General features: G+C 40.7%; 2 protein-coding genes and 5 non-coding genes across 7 annotated transcripts; 5 read left to right on the forward strand and 2 right to left on the reverse strand.

Moving 5' to 3' along the window:
- Positions 1 to 96: 96 nt before the first annotated feature.
- On the reverse strand, positions 97 to 7,256 carry LOC131696750 (large ribosomal subunit protein mL62-like; the record flags this gene model as incomplete). The annotated part of the gene is made up of 4 exons (XM_034039687.3): positions 97 to 247; positions 581 to 750; positions 1,804 to 1,886; positions 7,199 to 7,256. Coding segments are annotated over 4 exons (396 nt in total), but the record flags the coding sequence as incomplete, so codon positions are not given.
- Positions 7,257 to 9,375: 2,119 nt separating this feature from the next.
- trnar-ccu (transfer RNA arginine (anticodon CCU)) lies at positions 9,376 to 9,448 on the forward strand. The gene has a single exon. It is a non-coding gene; the product is annotated as a tRNA-Arg (tRNA).
- A 637-nt stretch (positions 9,449 to 10,085) lies between these two features.
- On the forward strand, positions 10,086 to 10,158 carry trnar-ucg (transfer RNA arginine (anticodon UCG)). Its single transcript has one exon. It is a non-coding gene; the product is annotated as a tRNA-Arg (tRNA).
- Positions 10,159 to 11,298: 1,140 nt separating this feature from the next.
- On the reverse strand, positions 11,299 to 16,241 carry LOC131697890 (large ribosomal subunit protein mL62-like; the record flags this gene model as incomplete). Its single annotated transcript, XM_058989633.1, has 4 exons — positions 11,299 to 11,449; positions 11,783 to 11,952; positions 15,929 to 16,011; positions 16,190 to 16,241. Coding segments are annotated over 4 exons (390 nt in total), but the record flags the coding sequence as incomplete, so codon positions are not given.
- trnaq-cug (transfer RNA glutamine (anticodon CUG)) lies at positions 13,669 to 13,740 on the forward strand. The gene has a single exon. It is a non-coding gene; the product is annotated as a tRNA-Gln (tRNA).
- Positions 14,079 to 14,151, forward strand: trnar-ccu (transfer RNA arginine (anticodon CCU)). Its single transcript has one exon. It is a non-coding gene; the product is annotated as a tRNA-Arg (tRNA).
- trnar-ucg (transfer RNA arginine (anticodon UCG)) lies at positions 14,864 to 14,936 on the forward strand. Its single transcript has one exon. It is a non-coding gene; the product is annotated as a tRNA-Arg (tRNA).
- Positions 16,242 to 16,245: the final 4 nt, after the last annotated feature.

Consider the following 16,245-nt stretch of genomic DNA (forward strand, 5'->3'; position numbering starts at 1 on the left):
GTAACTATTTAGAAAACTATTCATAACTTCCAATTACCCAACCCAGCAAAACCAGCCGACAAATTAAAATAAACGAGGAGCAAACAACACTTTGTACAAGTCATTCATTTATTCTTTACAGATTGCTTCAATGCAGCCAGCCTTCATATCCTGGCATCACCTTCAATCAAACTCCTCGCGTCGGCTTCGCTTCACTGCAGTGTGCATTTTCTTTTGCTGCAGGCGTTCTCGGTTCATTTTGTCTATCCTGAAAAGAGAAACAATGTTAATTTGCTCTGGAGGCAAATTGTAAGGTTACGGCATCTCTGATCAAATAGTTTGTAAACATGAAGACAACTGGATATGGGAAAATGAGCATGAAGCTAATATCTGTTATCATCCAAAATCCAAGAAGTGACGCCAAAATCACAACCCTCTTAGAGCAGAGTGCGGTTAGATTGTTTGCTACGGGAAGGATCAGCATCTGAAATAGTATAATTGAGGGCTAGTGCATTGCTGTGTCGTGGTACAAGGTAATGATCCCAGTTTTAAATGAGCTCTTGGCAGCCCTGATCAGATCCTGGTGTCACAGGAAGATTACCTGTAGCGTCGGAGAGCCACGTCTTCTTGGGAAGGCTGCTTGTGTTTCACGCTGGCAGCAGCGATCATGTCTCGGATCTTCTGCAAACAGTCAGACAGATTGCGCATCTGGTACCGGCTCACTTCCGAGGTGACGATCAGCTCCCCACTTCTGTTTATTCGGTTTGTATGCTGAGATGCAAAATAAATCAATAAAAACATAACTAACAGGGTTTTAACAGCCAGTTCTGAGGCCTGACCTATTACATGTAGTGCTCAAAACAGTAGAACATATTAAAGTCCCTGATATTTATTTACTTACAAAAAAAAAAAGTTCACACACCTCCTCAATTTTGTAAATGTTCCAGTGTCACGCAGCTGTGTACTATGTCACGCTGCTATCCCCTGATGTATGCAATTCATGGTATTTTTTTGTAAGTAAAACTAAGGCTACGATTTTGTCACAGAGGTCATGGAAATCCTGAAAATCGTGAATTTGAATGTAGTCTTGGACGCCTGAAAATGGATGTGAAACACATTTGATGAGGCGCTTCCTTTATTTCCTTTAAAAAATGTACTGAAAATACTAATCTGCGAGTGTCTGTAAATTGTTTGGTTGTGTATTCACGCAGCATTTATGTGTAGCTGTGTAGGTCAGCGAATGAGATAACTGAGCGAGCAAGTATGTAAATTGGTGACAGCTAAAAGAAAAACAATTGTGAGAGCTGTTTTCTGTAAAGAAAGAACAACAATGCATCGGAGAACAGAAGTTTTCCAACTTAGAGGCTCTTTTTACAACATTCTATTTCCGAATCGTGGAAAACTCGAAATCCTGGTTCACTCTAAAGTAACATTTAAACTTGCCAGCAGTCAAAAGCAAGTCTTTATATTATTGGTTCTGGTGTACTATTTAAATGCTCTTGTGTATGTTGATGTAGCTAAACCTACATTTGGACAACTTTCCGTGAATTCTTGTTTTTTTGCCGCACCTTGCCAGTAAAACGAACTAAAAAGTACTGCATCAAAATCATAGCCTTATAACAAACTAATTAGACCAATGTCAGACTTTATTCATGTTTTCATCGTATAGCACAGATTCATAGAGGTGTTTTTTGTTAAGCTTTCATTTCAGTTACAAGTTAAAATATTTACCCTTTACACACCAGCTGTTAGTTAACTTTCACATTTCTTCAATGTTATTAGCAGTCAGCTCAAGTGAATATGTAATCTTAGTATTGATGTTACCTGAGAAATAATCTTTTGTCGCACATCTTCAGGAATCCAATCAGCTGTTTGCATGTGGAACCGGACTTCAGCTTTTGTGTTTACTAGAACAAAATGTGAAAAATGTACTATAACACAAAAGTAGCTGACTCTCTATAACCTGTGATGTTGTTGCCTGTCTAGTTAACTCTGTGGAGAATACTTCCCCACAACAGTGCTCCTGATCACCCTGTACATTAAATGAAATTTATAATTAAAGTTCGGGAGGAGGGTCAGACACCAATCTCCGCATCACCAAATTGAATCATTCAATTTACACATTAGCTAATTTAAATTGTTAGCACTATAAATACCCTCTTCACTTATCTCTCAGTTGCGTTTTGATTTCATCGTACATGCACGCATCATGGTCTGCATTCTGGATTATTCCGTTTCGACGGATGACGATCTGTTTGCTGTTTCCCCGGAGCCGAGATCCACGCAACCAGTTCAACCAGCCCTTCCCGGGCCAACTCCACCACAACTTTGGTCGGCGGTATTACCACTCCAAACTTCTCTGCCCAGATGTCAGCTTCTCCTGTCTGCTGTGGCTCCCGCCTGGCCACTGTTCCTCCGCAACTCCTGAAATCAGAGACTGGACGATCTCCCGGATCCAGCTTTATCTTCGTAGCAACAACATCCCATTCAAATCTACAGCACGTAAGGAGAATTTGTTTACTTTATTTCATCCTTCCAGTCGCAGGCGCTATGACGTCAGCACTGATCGTTGCTTTACCCAGTGTTGCCAAGTGTAACGACAAAACAAGCCCAACCCATGTCAGTATGGGTGTTTTACAAATTCCAACCCGCGACTCAAGAAGCTAGCCCAATTTCCGCGTATTATAAGCGGACTTGAAACACCTCGCCCGCACCGACTGCATCTCCACGAAGCGCTTCTACTACCGGAAAAATCCGAAAGCAGGACCATCGCACCTGTCAATCAAAGGCTCATTTAGCAGTTCCTGAGCATTCTGGCTCCAACTATAACCTTTCAGGTTACCTCCCCTCACTGCAGGCGTCCAGCAGGCCCCTGCAGTGACCTCTTTGGCCACTATGGGCGTCCAGCAGGCCCTCATAGTGATCCTTTCTCTGTGAAATGCTTTTCTTTCTGCGCTTCAGCAGTTTTGAGCATTTGTTTCTAGAGATTGTTTTTACAGTTAGGAGCGGCTGCTCCCGCGATCTATCCTGGGGGTTTCGACACCCGCCACTGTTGTATAATATGCATCTGTAACCTTTCTGGTTACACCCCCTCATCACTGCAGGCGTCCAGCAGGCCCCTGCAGTGATCTCTTTGGCCACTATGGGCGTCCAGCAGGCCCCCATAGTGCTCCCTTCACTAACTATAACCTTTCTGGTTCCCCTCCCTCACTGCAGGCGTCCAGCAGGCCCCTGCAATGACCTCTTTGGCCACTATGGGCGTCCAGCAGGCCCCCATAGTGCTCCCTTCACTAACTATAACCTTTCTGGTTCCCCTCCCTCACTGCAGGCGTCCAGCAGGCCCCTGCAATGACCTCTTTGGCCACTATGGGCATCCAGCAGGCCCCCATAGTGCTCCCTTCACCTCTAACTATAACCTTTCTGGTTCACTTCCCTCACTGCAGGTTCCCTAACCTTTCTGGTTCCCTTCCCTCACTGCTCATCGGCAGTTTTGAGCATTTGTATCCAGAGATTGTTTTGCCAGATTTGTAATAACTTCATTGAAGGAACCTGTGCTATTCTGCCTGTAACTTCCTTCATTTCCGCTCACCGTAACTCCATCACATCCAGCATCAACAGTCCCTCACGAAGATTGCTCCCTGCAATATGCAAATCGACCACGCCATATTCTTAATCAAAATTGCTGGGAAAAACGCATGACTGGCTAAAGCCAATATATCAAACACATTTAAAATCATGCCCATTGAGCCTGTCCTCAGGGGATTGTATTTTTTATATTTCCACTTTTCTGTCCGGTCCCCCCCCCCCCCCCCCAAAACTTTTCACAATATATCCGAGCATCTTGTTGGCCTTTTTACAGCTTCCCCACATTGTCTAGATGAAGGCATATCTGAGTCAACATAAACTCCTAGGTCATTTTCAAAGATTCCTTCAATTTCAGTATCTTCCATATGATATTTATAATGCACATTTTTCTTGCCTGTGTGCAGTACTTTACACTTCTCTATTAAATGTCATTTGCCATGTGCTTGCTCAGTTCTGAATGCTGTCTAGATCATTTTGAATGACCTTCGCTGCTGCAACAGTGTTTGCCACTGCACCTATTTTTGTGTTGTGTGCAAATTTAACAAGTCTGCTTACTATGCCATAATCTAAATCATTATGTAGATTAGGAATAGCAGAGGACCTAATACTGATCCCTGTAATACACCACTGGTTACATTGCTCTATTTTTGATGTCTCCTCTAATCAGTAATTACAGTTGGGTGCGGCTGCTCCCGCATTCCCCACCCCCCATCACTGCAGGCCCCTGCAGTGACCTCGCTGGCCACTATGGGCGTCCAGCAGGCCCCCATAGTGCTCCCTTCTCTGTCAAACGGTTTTCTACCAGCTGCGAGCTTCAACAGGGCCCCACTGCCCCCTTCTATTCCTTACCTCCGCGGTCTTCCAAATGTAACCTTTTAGGTTACCCTCCCCTCACTGCAGGCATTCAGCAGGCCCCTGCAGTGACCTCCCCGGCCGCCATGGGTGTCCAGCACGACCCCATAGTGGTCTCTTCTCTGTGAGATGCTTTTCTTCTTTCAGCTTACCGGCAGTTTATTCAAACACTTTCAAAACCATTCCCATTTCTTTGAATATCAGTCAGGGCCGCAATACTGCATACTCTGAAGGCCTTCTGTTTTCTACATGTTAACTACTCCCTAATCCACGTGCATGCATTTCATTGAATCCCTACTGCATTCAGTTTGAGAAATTAATCTTTTATGTGGGACTTTGTCAAAAGCTTTCTGGAAATTTTAAATAAACCATGTCATATGCTTTGCAATTTGTACGCAATGAGGATAAATCCTCGAGGCAGAGCTTTTATCTCCTACCTTCTCTCTATTTGATCCTTTCTGTCGATTCCCTCAATGATGTCATACTTATGGTTTTTTTTTTTTTTTTTTTTTCGCAAGGAACTCCGCCTGTGGGTGCTCCTACTAAAAGAAAGGAATGGCAGTACTTTCTTTTACGACAACTGTCTCCTGCTGCACAAAGACATTCAGCCGTTCAAAGATGCAGCTCCCTCTCTTGGCTTTGGAGGATACTACAAGGGAAAATTGGTTTTCTGCTCCATGGCCCAACGAATTCAGCATTATTCCTATAACCGATCACTCCTCGTCATTGCGCAAAATGTGTCCATTTGCTGTAGCCGCACTCCTTTTGGGGGTCTTCCTGGGCTCAAAATCCATTCTTCTCCACTCACAATTCACCTTCAGTCTAAATCTTTAACAAGATCGTTCATTCTCCCACCATATAATGAGAATATTCAGAAGGATTACCTGTTTATCTGTTACTCATCAGTTCATTTTCAGAGCTCAACACATTCTCGGCCACCTGAATATAATTGATTCTCTTTCTTGTTTCCAAACGCAGAGATTCAGAGCATTGGCTTCCGAAGACGACCTCCTGCAAACTCAGATTCCTCATTTTTCAGACCTGACATTCATGTGAGCCACCTGCTGCATTCCCTGATTTCTGCAGGCTCAAGAAACAACTCTTCTCAGCATCACTCCCCGCTCACTGCAAATGTACCGGTCATCCTGGAATTGCTTTAAAATTTCACTTTGCATTCAACATTCCTTTCCATCATTTTCAGTGCCCGTAGTGTCATCCTGTTTTATGTCCCTTAAGAACAGAGCTATAAGATTTGAATTTCCAGCATAAAGTTTTTCTACAAACTCAACTCAATTTCACTGTCCCAGCTCTACACTCTGCAACTCACAAATTTCACTAATCCTGAAAGGGCTTCAACTATCAGAATCTCTTTCTCCTCCTGCTTGCCTACCTATTGCCATCAACGTACTCTCTTGGTGCCTCTCATCTGCTCCAGCTACTCCTGCCTGTTTTAGATAAAACCTTACAGCTCTTTCTCTTAGCCTTCTTGGGTTCCCATAGGTGCTGGGAGTCTACATCGCTCTCAAATTCAACCCCCAGATTCACCCCTTAATCTCTGACCTAGCAATCCCCTCATCTGATACCCTTTCCTTCCTGCTCAAAAGAAGTAAAACGGACCAGGAAGATTAGAGAAAGCTTTTCAATTTTGTTTATAAATTAAACTCCCATGTTGGCCCATATGACCCCTTTCTCTCTTGTCCATCTCCATCTTTCTCAGGGCGCATCACCCTCAGGCCCGCTGTTTATTAACGAAAACTGAACAATCGTCACCCAACATTTGTTCTTCTTTCACCTGATTTATTTCCAGGTCCGGATTCGCAGCTGAGCAGTTTTCCGGTCCTTCCTTCAGAATCGTAGCAGCTTTTTCCCACTGAGTTCCAGACTCTGTTATCAAACGGTTAGGTCGTTGATCCTCCAGTGCTTACCAAGTTTATATTATAACAAATATTATGGAGCCTAAAAATGCTTTTACAGAAATGTGCTCTTAAGTGTTAGTAACCTGCCTGGAGGAAGGGCAATCGAATCAGCCATGGATTCCCAGAGGTTTATTTCCCAAAAATGGGTTTTGTTTTCCTCTCCTGCGTGCTGATGATCATTTGTTAAAGGTTGGCTAAACCTTCAAGTGGGCTATATTCAATTCTAACTGTGGCATTGAGACCGGCTTGTTCTTTTTGGGGGTCTCAGCCTCGTCCAGTTGGCCAGGCAGCGAACCCTCAAACCAAGTTAGGTTTGATGCCAAATGAATGTGTATATACAGCATACTTTTCTGTTAAATCGCATACTCCGCATTCTCTACAATAAATATTTGTACTAAAACATTTTGTGATTGGTGTTTGTCCCGAACTACTGAAATAAAATTTATAATTAAAGTTCGGGAGGAGGGTCAGACACCAATCTCCGCATCACCAAATTGAATCATTCAATTTACACATTAGCTAATTTAAATTGTATTAGCACTATAAATACCCTCTTCACTTATCTCTCAGTTGCGTTTTGATTTCATCGTAACCCACCACCTCCCCATCTCCACCTTTCCTAATAACAGTTTTTATGTTTTATCAAATGGGGGTCTCAGCCTCGTCCAGTTGGTCAGGCAGCGAACCCTCAAACCAAGTTAGGTTTGATGCCAAATTAATGTGTATATACAGCATACTTCTGTTAAATCGCATACTCCGCATTCTCTACAATAAATATTTGTACTAAAACATTTTGTGATTGGTGTTTGTCCCGAACTACTGAAACATGCTTGTGAATATTTGAACAAAGACTTCCATTTCCATACCTTTATTAACATTCTGGCCTCCAGGGCCACTGCTTCGACAGTAGGTAATGGTGAGGCGATCTACACAAAAACAAAAGGTGCACGTCAGTAAACATGCTTCACAATAACATGCTTTATAAAAAGTAGCAATTCAATGCATCACTATTATGTCATAGCAGTGAAGGATGGGGGATTGTGATACCGTCTGAACGAAGACAAGCTTTTCCAAACTAGTCTGGACTTATTACAGTTTTTAAAGCTCTGGATTCCCGGATCCAAGTCATTGTAAACATATTCGGCTGCTTTCACAGCCCGATTAAAACCAATCTTGGACTGTGTAATGTTACCCTGGGTAAGGTAGTCCAAGATTAGTGCTAATTAAAACAATCGCAGTAGAAACGCTTACAAAAAAATAGAATAATAATAAAATGATGTATTTATTACAGTTAAGTGGCCAATGCATAAATATGGGTTCCATGGTGTAACGGTTAGTGCTCTGGAGTTTGAATTCAGCGATCCGAATTCAAATCTCGGTGGGACCTTCGTTTTAGCATTACACCGTGTAACAATTTTTTTTTTTTTTTGGTTCCTGGGTAGTAAATGTTATTTCCAAATTGCTTATGCCTCAAAAGTATAGAAAATGGCTATTATTCCCCACAAACTTTGTTTTTCTGACCAGGATAGTGATATTTTGAAATTTACCTATTTTCCAGAACATTCCAGATAGATTCAGTGCTGAGTAAATTTGGAGTAACTTCTAGAACTTTCTAGAACTTACAGGGGCCTTAAGCCCACCAGTTCAGTTTAGTTCCAGCTGCCTAAGTGGATACATATCTGCATTTTTCTGAGATGGCATCAAGGTCATAGGAGACTTCAAAATGGTGGCATTCCTGATGGGTCTCCAAGGCGGTTTTACCAAGTTTCCCTGCTATCTTTGCCTTTGGGACAGCAGGGACACCAAGGCGCACTACCACAGGCGGGACTGGCCACAGCGGACCGAGTTCTCTGTGGCGAGGAACAATGTCAAGTGGGAGCCACTGGCGGACCCCCGGAAGGTGCTGATGCCACCAATGCACATCAAATTGGGCCTTATGAAACAATTTGTCAGAGCTCTAGATAAGGAGTCAGCAGCCTTCAAGTACCTTCAAGACTTCTTCCCTAAGCTGTCTGAGGCAAAGGTCAAAGCCAGTGTCTTCGTCGGACCACAGATAAAGAAGATCCTGGAGTGCAATGAATTCCCCAAGAAGCTCACTAGTAAGGAGAAAGCGGCTTGGAACAGCTTTGTCGCAGTGGTTCGGGGCTTCCTGGGCAATCACAAGGCCGAAAACTATGTGGAGCTGGTTGAGACTCTGGTGAAGAACTACGGCACAATGGGCTGTAGGATGTCCCTCAAAGTCCATATCCTTGATGCTCATCTTGATAAATTCAAGGAGAACATGGGAGTGTACTCGGAGGAGCAAGGCGAGCGCTTCCACCAGGATATACTGGACTTTGAACGCCACTACCAAGGACAATATTACGAGAACATGATGGGAGACAACATTTGGGGGCTGATTCGTGAAAGTGATTTACAGTATAATCGTAAATCTCGAAAAACTACTCGCTTCTAAATCTTTTGTAGTCATTTTTGTATTACTTTAGTATAAATACATGTTAATTTGGATTCATATGTTGTTTTTTTCTGACTTTATGTGAACGAAAAGACACAAATTCGCCCGTTTTCTCATTGGAAATAGGTACATTTCAAAATATCACTGTCCTGGTCACAAAAGCAAAGTTTGTGGAGAATAATAGCAATTTTATATACTTTTGAGGGATAAGCAATTAGGAAATAACACTTACTACCCAGGAACAAAAATTGTGTTACATAGTGTTATTATTTTTAAGTTATTAAAAAGTGTTTCATCGAACTGACGTTTCTATCATAATAAATGCTGAGAAATTCACTGCAAAGTTGTGGGATGGCACCTTTTAGCCATAAAACCTAAAGTATAAAACCCTCAGAAATACTTTTATTTGCTTTTGTCTGCTTTCGCAACCTGTACTGAAAAATCCGAGGTGACCGTAAAAAGCTTGCAGAGTACAGTACAGGTAAAAAGGTAAAGCGTTAATAATTTTTTTGGGGGGGTTACCTTTCATTCTGTATTTAGCGATAGTCAGGCACACTAATATGAGCAAGAACGGCATTTTCTTTAGGAGCCCCAGTGGCCTAATGGATAAGGCACTGGCCTCCTAAGCCAGGGATTGTGGGTTCGAGTCCCATCTGGGGTGTAACGTGTATGTTTTTTTCTCATGACTGTTTTATAATAAACTTTCCAGACGTTTCCCCTCTCTTCAGCTATTATTCATAAAAATGAATAAACATATATTTCAACATGGTTAGCGTCAGTAACCATTTAAACACGGTGTCTGGTAAAGGTAATTTAACTTTACCACCCTAAAGTAACGTTAACCGCAATGATTAAATAGTAACAAATAGTCCATTATATTAATTAATTTAACAGTATCTTATTAAACATTTAATTCATGCGCAAAAGCAGAGTGGCGCAGCGGAAGCGTGCTGGGCCCATAACCCAGAGGTCGATGGATCGAAACCATCCTCTGCTAGATTTTTTTGTCAGTTTATATTTCAGCCGCTTTTATATATATTTCATATTAACAATCACATACCGGTATGTATTGTTTATAAAACCATTACTTCACAGAAGCGTCAGTCAATTCCATTTGTGCCCTGAGTACGAGGGGCGGGGCATCACTCAGCAATAGGAAAATAACAGACAAGAGGCAGCGCCAATTGGGTAAGCACATAGCTTTAGGGTATGGGCGGGGCTACTGGCTGCTTTTTTAATTCCGTACCTCTTTAGGACTGTGGTAGTGCTGTACTTGTTTGCTATATTATGAAAAAATAGACCGCGTGGCCTAATGGATAAGGCGTCTGACTTCGAATCAGAAGATTGAGGGTTCGAGTCCCTTCGTGGTCGTTTTTTTATTTTAGATTTTATTTATTAATTGTGTAACTTGTAGTTCAGATCAAATAATGCAATGTAAATCAGTGTACATGTTTCTGCGTTTTAAAAAGTGATATAGGCTCTTTTCCTTTAGTGTGGTAAGGAAAATAATTTAACTTAAATATAGAAATATGTTCTACATCAGTGTGATCCCGTTAGAAATGTACCTAATGTATAGTCCAGTATATGTCAAATGATCAATTCCTTACGTAGATTAATTCAAAATTAGTGTAAATCTGTGAAGCCATTTATTTGCCACCTTAAATGCATCCAGTTTGTGTACTGATTGATTTATTGACATAATTGTGGGAATGTTTTAAACAAACAGCAGTTTGTATTTGGGAGAACATTCCAGATATATAAAACGGAATATTTAACAGAAAATAACTACATAAACATATCTCAACATACATTGACATTTTCTTTTCTATTAAGTTCTTACTTGTTTTAAAAGTTATTGCGCTGTCATAATTGCAAGCACGACAGCTTTTTTGTTGTTAAATTGTCTAAACTTGAGGCTTTTGACCTCACATCCCAACGTTTTCTAGTAAGTGTAGTCCTGCTGCGACAGATACTCGAGACAGGGAGCAGATTGCAGTGGGTGCGAGGTGAAAAGCCTGAACTGTCCCGCTGCACATGGAGTTATATGGTAATCTTAGGTATTGGTGAAGGCGTGGTTGAGGTTTAGTGTACACTTCCAATTTCCCTTTGCTAAAATAAATCCCTTTGAGAACAAAAACCAGCGGTCCAGAGAAGCTGCTTATCTGCCTTTTGTACGCATTAAAAAAATGTGAAACACGCACTCAGTTTACCATTACCATGTCAGGAGGCTACTTTGACACTGCTCAGCAAACAAGTAACCTAACTTTCCAACACCACAACCATTGTAAACACACAGCAATGTGCAGATGTAGTTTAAGATGTTAATTTACAGTCCACTGTGCCAGCCAGTATTTTAGAGTCATACTGATCATGCCTCTTTCAACTGATCAACTCTTACACATGTGGTACATCCGAGTAACTATTTAGAAAACTATTCATAACTTCCAATTACCCAACCCAGCAAAACCAGCCGACAAATTAAAATAAACGAGGAGCAAACAACACTTTGTACAAGTCATTCATTTATTCTTTACAGATTGCTTCAATGCAGCCAGCCTTCATATCCTGGCATCACCTTCAATCAAACTCCTCGCGTCGGCTTCGCTTCACTGCAGTGTGCATTTTCTTTTGCTGCAGGCGTTCTCGGTTCATTTTGTCTATCCTGAAAAGAGAAACAATGTTAATTTGCTCTGGAGGCAAATTGTAAGGTTACGGCATCTCTGATCAAATAGTTTGTAAACATGAAGACAACTGGATATGGGAAAATGAGCATGAAGCTAATATCTGTTATCATCCAAAATCCAAGAAGTGACGCCAATATCACAACCCTCTTAGAGCAGAGTGCGGTTAGATTGTTTGCTACGGGAAGGATCAGCATCTGAAATAGTATAATTGAGGGCTAGTGCATTGCTGTGTCGTGGTACAAGGTAATGCTCCCAGTTTTAAATGAGCTCTTGGCAGCCCTGATCAGATCCTGGTGTCACAGGAAGATTACCTGTAGCGTCGGAGAGCCACGTCTTCTTGGGAAGGCTGCCTGTGTTTCACGCTGGCAGCAGCGATCATGTCTCGGATCTTCTGCAAACAGTCAGACAGATTGCGCATCTGGTACCGGCTCACTTCCGAGGTGACGATCAGCTCCCCACTTCTGTTTATTCGGTTTGTATGCTGAGATGCAAAATAAATCAATAAAAACATAACTAACAGGGTTTTAACAGCCAGTTCTGAGGCCTGACCTATTACATGTAGTGCTCAAAACAGTAGAACATATTAAAGTCCCTGATATTTATTTACTTACAAAAAAAAAGTATACACACCTCCTCAATTTTGTAAATGTCCCAGTGTCACGCAGCTGTGTACTATGTCACGCTGCTATCCCCTGATGTATGCAATTCGTGGTATTTTTTTGTAAGTAAAACTAAGGCTACGATTTTGTCACAGAGGTCATGGAAATCCTGAAAATCGTGAATTTGAATGTAGTCTTGGACGCCTGAAAATAGATGTGAAACACATTTGATGAGGCGCTTCCTTTATTTCCGTTAAAAAATGTACTGAAAATACTAATCTGTGTAGGTCAGCGAATGAGATAACTGAGCGAGCAAGTATGTAAATGGGTGACAGCTAAAAGAAAAACAATTGTGAGAGCTGTTTTCTGTAAAGAAAGAACAACAATGCATCGGAGAACAGAAGTTTTCCAACTTAGAGGCTCTTTTTACAACATTCTATTTCCGAATCGTGGAAAACTCGAAATCCTGGTTCACTCTAAAGTAACATTTAAACTTGCCAGCAGTCAAAAGCAAGTCTTTATATTATTGGTTCTGGTGTACTATTTAAATGCTCTTGTGTATGTTGATGTAGCTAAACCTACATTTGGACAACTTTCCGTGAATTCTTGTTTTTTTGCCGCACCTTGCCAGTAAAATGAACTAAAAAGTACTGCATCAAAATCATAGCCTTATAACAAACTAATTAGACCAATGTCTGATTTTATTCATGTTTTCATCGTATAGCACAGATTCATAGAGGTGTTTCTTGTTAAGCTTTCATTTCAGTTACAAGTTACAATATTTACCCTTTACACGCCAGCTGTTAGTTAACTTTCACATTTCTTCAATGTTATTAGCAGTCAGCTCCAGTGAATATGTAATCTTAGTATTGATGTTACCTGAGAAATAATCTTTTGTCGCACATCTTCAGGAATCCAATCAGCTGTTTGTATGTGGAACCGGACTTCAGCTTGTGTGTTTACTAGAACAAAATGTGAAAAATGTACTAGAACACAACAGTAGCTGACTCTCTATAACCTGTGATGTTGTTGCCTGTCTAGTTAACTCTGTGGAGAATGCTTCCCCACAACAGTGCTCCTGATCACCGTGTACATTAAACATGCTTGTGAATATTTTAACAAAGACTTCCATTTCCATACCTTTATTAACATTCTGGCCTCCAGGGCCACTGCTTCGACAGTAGGTAATGGTGAGGCGATCTACACAAAAACAAAAGGTGCACGTCAGTAAACATGCTTCACAATAACATGCTTTATAAAAAGTAGTAATTCAATGCAACACTATTATGTCATAGCAGTGAAGGATGGGGGATTGTGATACAGTCTGAACGAAGACAAGCTTTTCCAAACTAGTCTGGACTTATTACAGTTTTTAAAGCTCTGGATTCCCGGATCCAAGTCATTGTAAACATATTCGGCTGCTTTCACAGCCCGATTAAAACCAATCTTGGACTGTGTAATGTTACCCTGGGAAAGGTAGTCCAAGATTAGTGCTAATTAAAACAATCGCAGTAGAAACGCTTACACACACAACAAAAAAAAAGAATAATAATAAAATGATGTATTTATTACAGTTACGTGGCCAAGGCGTAAATATGGGTTCCATGGTGTAATGGTTAGCACTCTGGACTCTGAATCCAGCGATCCGAGATCAAATCTCGGTGGGACCTTCGTTTCAGTGCATTATTATTCTTAAGTTATTAAAAAGTGTTTCGTCGAACTGACGTTTCTATCATAATAAATGCTGAGAAATTCACTGCAAAGTTGTGGGATGGCACCTTTTAGCCATAAAATCTAAAGTATAAAACCCTCAGAAATACTTTTATTTGCTTTTGTCTGCTTTTGCAACCTGTACTGAAAAATCCGAGGTGACCATAAAAAGCTTGCAGAGTACAGTACAGGTAAAAAGGTAAAGCGTTAATAATTTTTTTTTTTGGGTTACCTTCCATTCTGTATTTAGCGATAGTCAGGCACACAAATATGAGCAAGAACGGCATTTTCTTTAGGAGCCCCAGTGGCCTAATGGATAAGGCACTGGCCTCCTAAGCCAGGGATTGTGGGTTCGAGTCCCATCTGGGGTGTAACGTGTATGTTTTTTTTTTTTTCTCACGACTGTTTTATAATAAACTTTCCAGACGTTTCCCCTCTCTTCAGATATTATTCATCAAAATAAATAAACATATATTTCAACATGGTTAGCGTCAGTAACCATTTAAACACGGTGTCTGGTAAAGGCAATTTAACCTTACCACCCTAAAGTAACGTTAACCGCTATGATTAAATAGTAGTCCATTATATTAATTAATTTAACAGTATCTTATTAAACATTTGACAAATGAGCAAAAGCAGAGTGGCGCAGCGGAAGCGTGCTGGGCCCATAACCCAGAGGTCGATGGATCGAAACCATCCTCTGCTAGATTTTTTTTGTCAGTTTGTATTTCAGCCGCTTTTATATATATTTCATATTAACAATCACATACCGGTATGTATTGTTTATAAAACCATTACTTCACAGAAGCGTCAGTCAATTCCATTTGTGCCCTGAGTACGAGGGGCGGGGCATCACTCAGCAATAGGAAAATAACAGACAAGAGGCAGCGCCAATTGGGTAAGCACATAGCTTTAGGGTATGGGCGGGGCTACTGGCTGCTTTTTTAATTCCGTACCTCTTTGGGACTGTGGTAGTTCTGTACTTGTTTGCTTTGTTATGAAAAAATATTTCGTTGATACTGTAGTACAAACTACGCTAATTATAGATGAAAGTATTTACGTAAACGCTCTCTTTTGGTGAAAGACCGCGTGGCCTAATGGATAAGGCGTCTGACTTCGAATCAGAAGATTGAGGGTTCGAGTCCCTTCGTGGTCGTTTTATTTATTTTTTATTTTATTCATTAATTGTGTAACTTGTATTTCAGATCAAATAATACAATGTAAGTCAGTGTACATGTTTCTGCGTTTTAAAAAGTGATATAGGCTCTTTTCCTTTAGTGTGGTAAGGAAAATAATTTAACTTAAATATAGAAATATGTTCTACATCAGTGTGATCTCGTTAGAAATGTACCTAATGTATAGTCCAGTATATGTCAAATGATCAATTCCTTACGTAGATTCCTTCTATCGCAGGTGAATCAACTACAAGCTGTGCAGCTTCACTATTTGCTGTACGGGACGCGTCGTGTCGCAGCACTTTTGACTGCGCAAAGTGGTCACAGCTGTTGTTCACACTTTAAATACAGATTGCATTCGCAAAATTGGATACATTTACATTTAAAGTAAATGTGCTGAGTTTGTACCTCTTATCAAGAGGTTTTAAAAGTGACATCGTTGGTACATCCGTCCTCTCAACCAACAGGGAACCCGAAAGGGAGAATTTCAAACATTTGTCGCACTGAGACCCTCGACTCTGACCAGAAATGATGTCGGAGTCTGAAGTCTGGACGGTAAAGTTTTGTACTCTAAAGTAACATTTAAACTTGCCAGCAGTCAAAAGCAAGTCTTTATATTATTGGTTCTGGTGTACTATTTAAAAGCTCTTGTGTATGTTGATGTAGCTAAACCTACATTTGGACAACTTTCCGTGAATTCTTGTTTTTTTGCCGCACCTTGCCAGTAAAACGAACTAAAAAGTACTGCATCAAAATCATAGCCTTATAACAAACTAATTAGACCAATGTCTGATTTTATTAATGTTTTCATCGTATAGCACAGATTCATTGAGGTGTTTTTTGTTAAGCTTTCATTTCAGTTAGAAGTTAAAATATTTACCCTTTACACACCAGCTGTTAGTTAACTTTCACATTTCTTCAATGTTATTAGCAGTCAGCTCCAGTGAATATGTAATCTTAGTATTGATGTTACCTGAGAAATAATCTTTTGTCGCACATCTTCAGGAATCCAATCAGCTGTTTGTATGTGGAACCGGACTTCAGCTTGTGTGTTTACTAGAACAAAATGTGAAAAATGTACTATAACACAACAGTAGCTGACTCTCTGTAACCTGTGATGTTGTTGCCTGTCTAGTTAACTCCGTGGAGAATGCTTCCCCACAACAGTGCTCCTGATCACCCTGTACATTAAACATGCTTGTGAATATTTTAACAAAGACTTCCATTTCCATACCTTTATTAACATTCTGGCCCCCAGGGCCACTGCTTCGACAGTAGGTAATGGTGAGG

The sequence above is a fragment of the Acipenser ruthenus genome, chromosome 17, assembly GCF_902713425.1.
Source record: "Acipenser ruthenus chromosome 17, fAciRut3.2 maternal haplotype, whole genome shotgun sequence".
Classification (NCBI taxonomy): Eukaryota; Metazoa; Chordata; class Actinopteri; order Acipenseriformes; family Acipenseridae; genus Acipenser; species Acipenser ruthenus.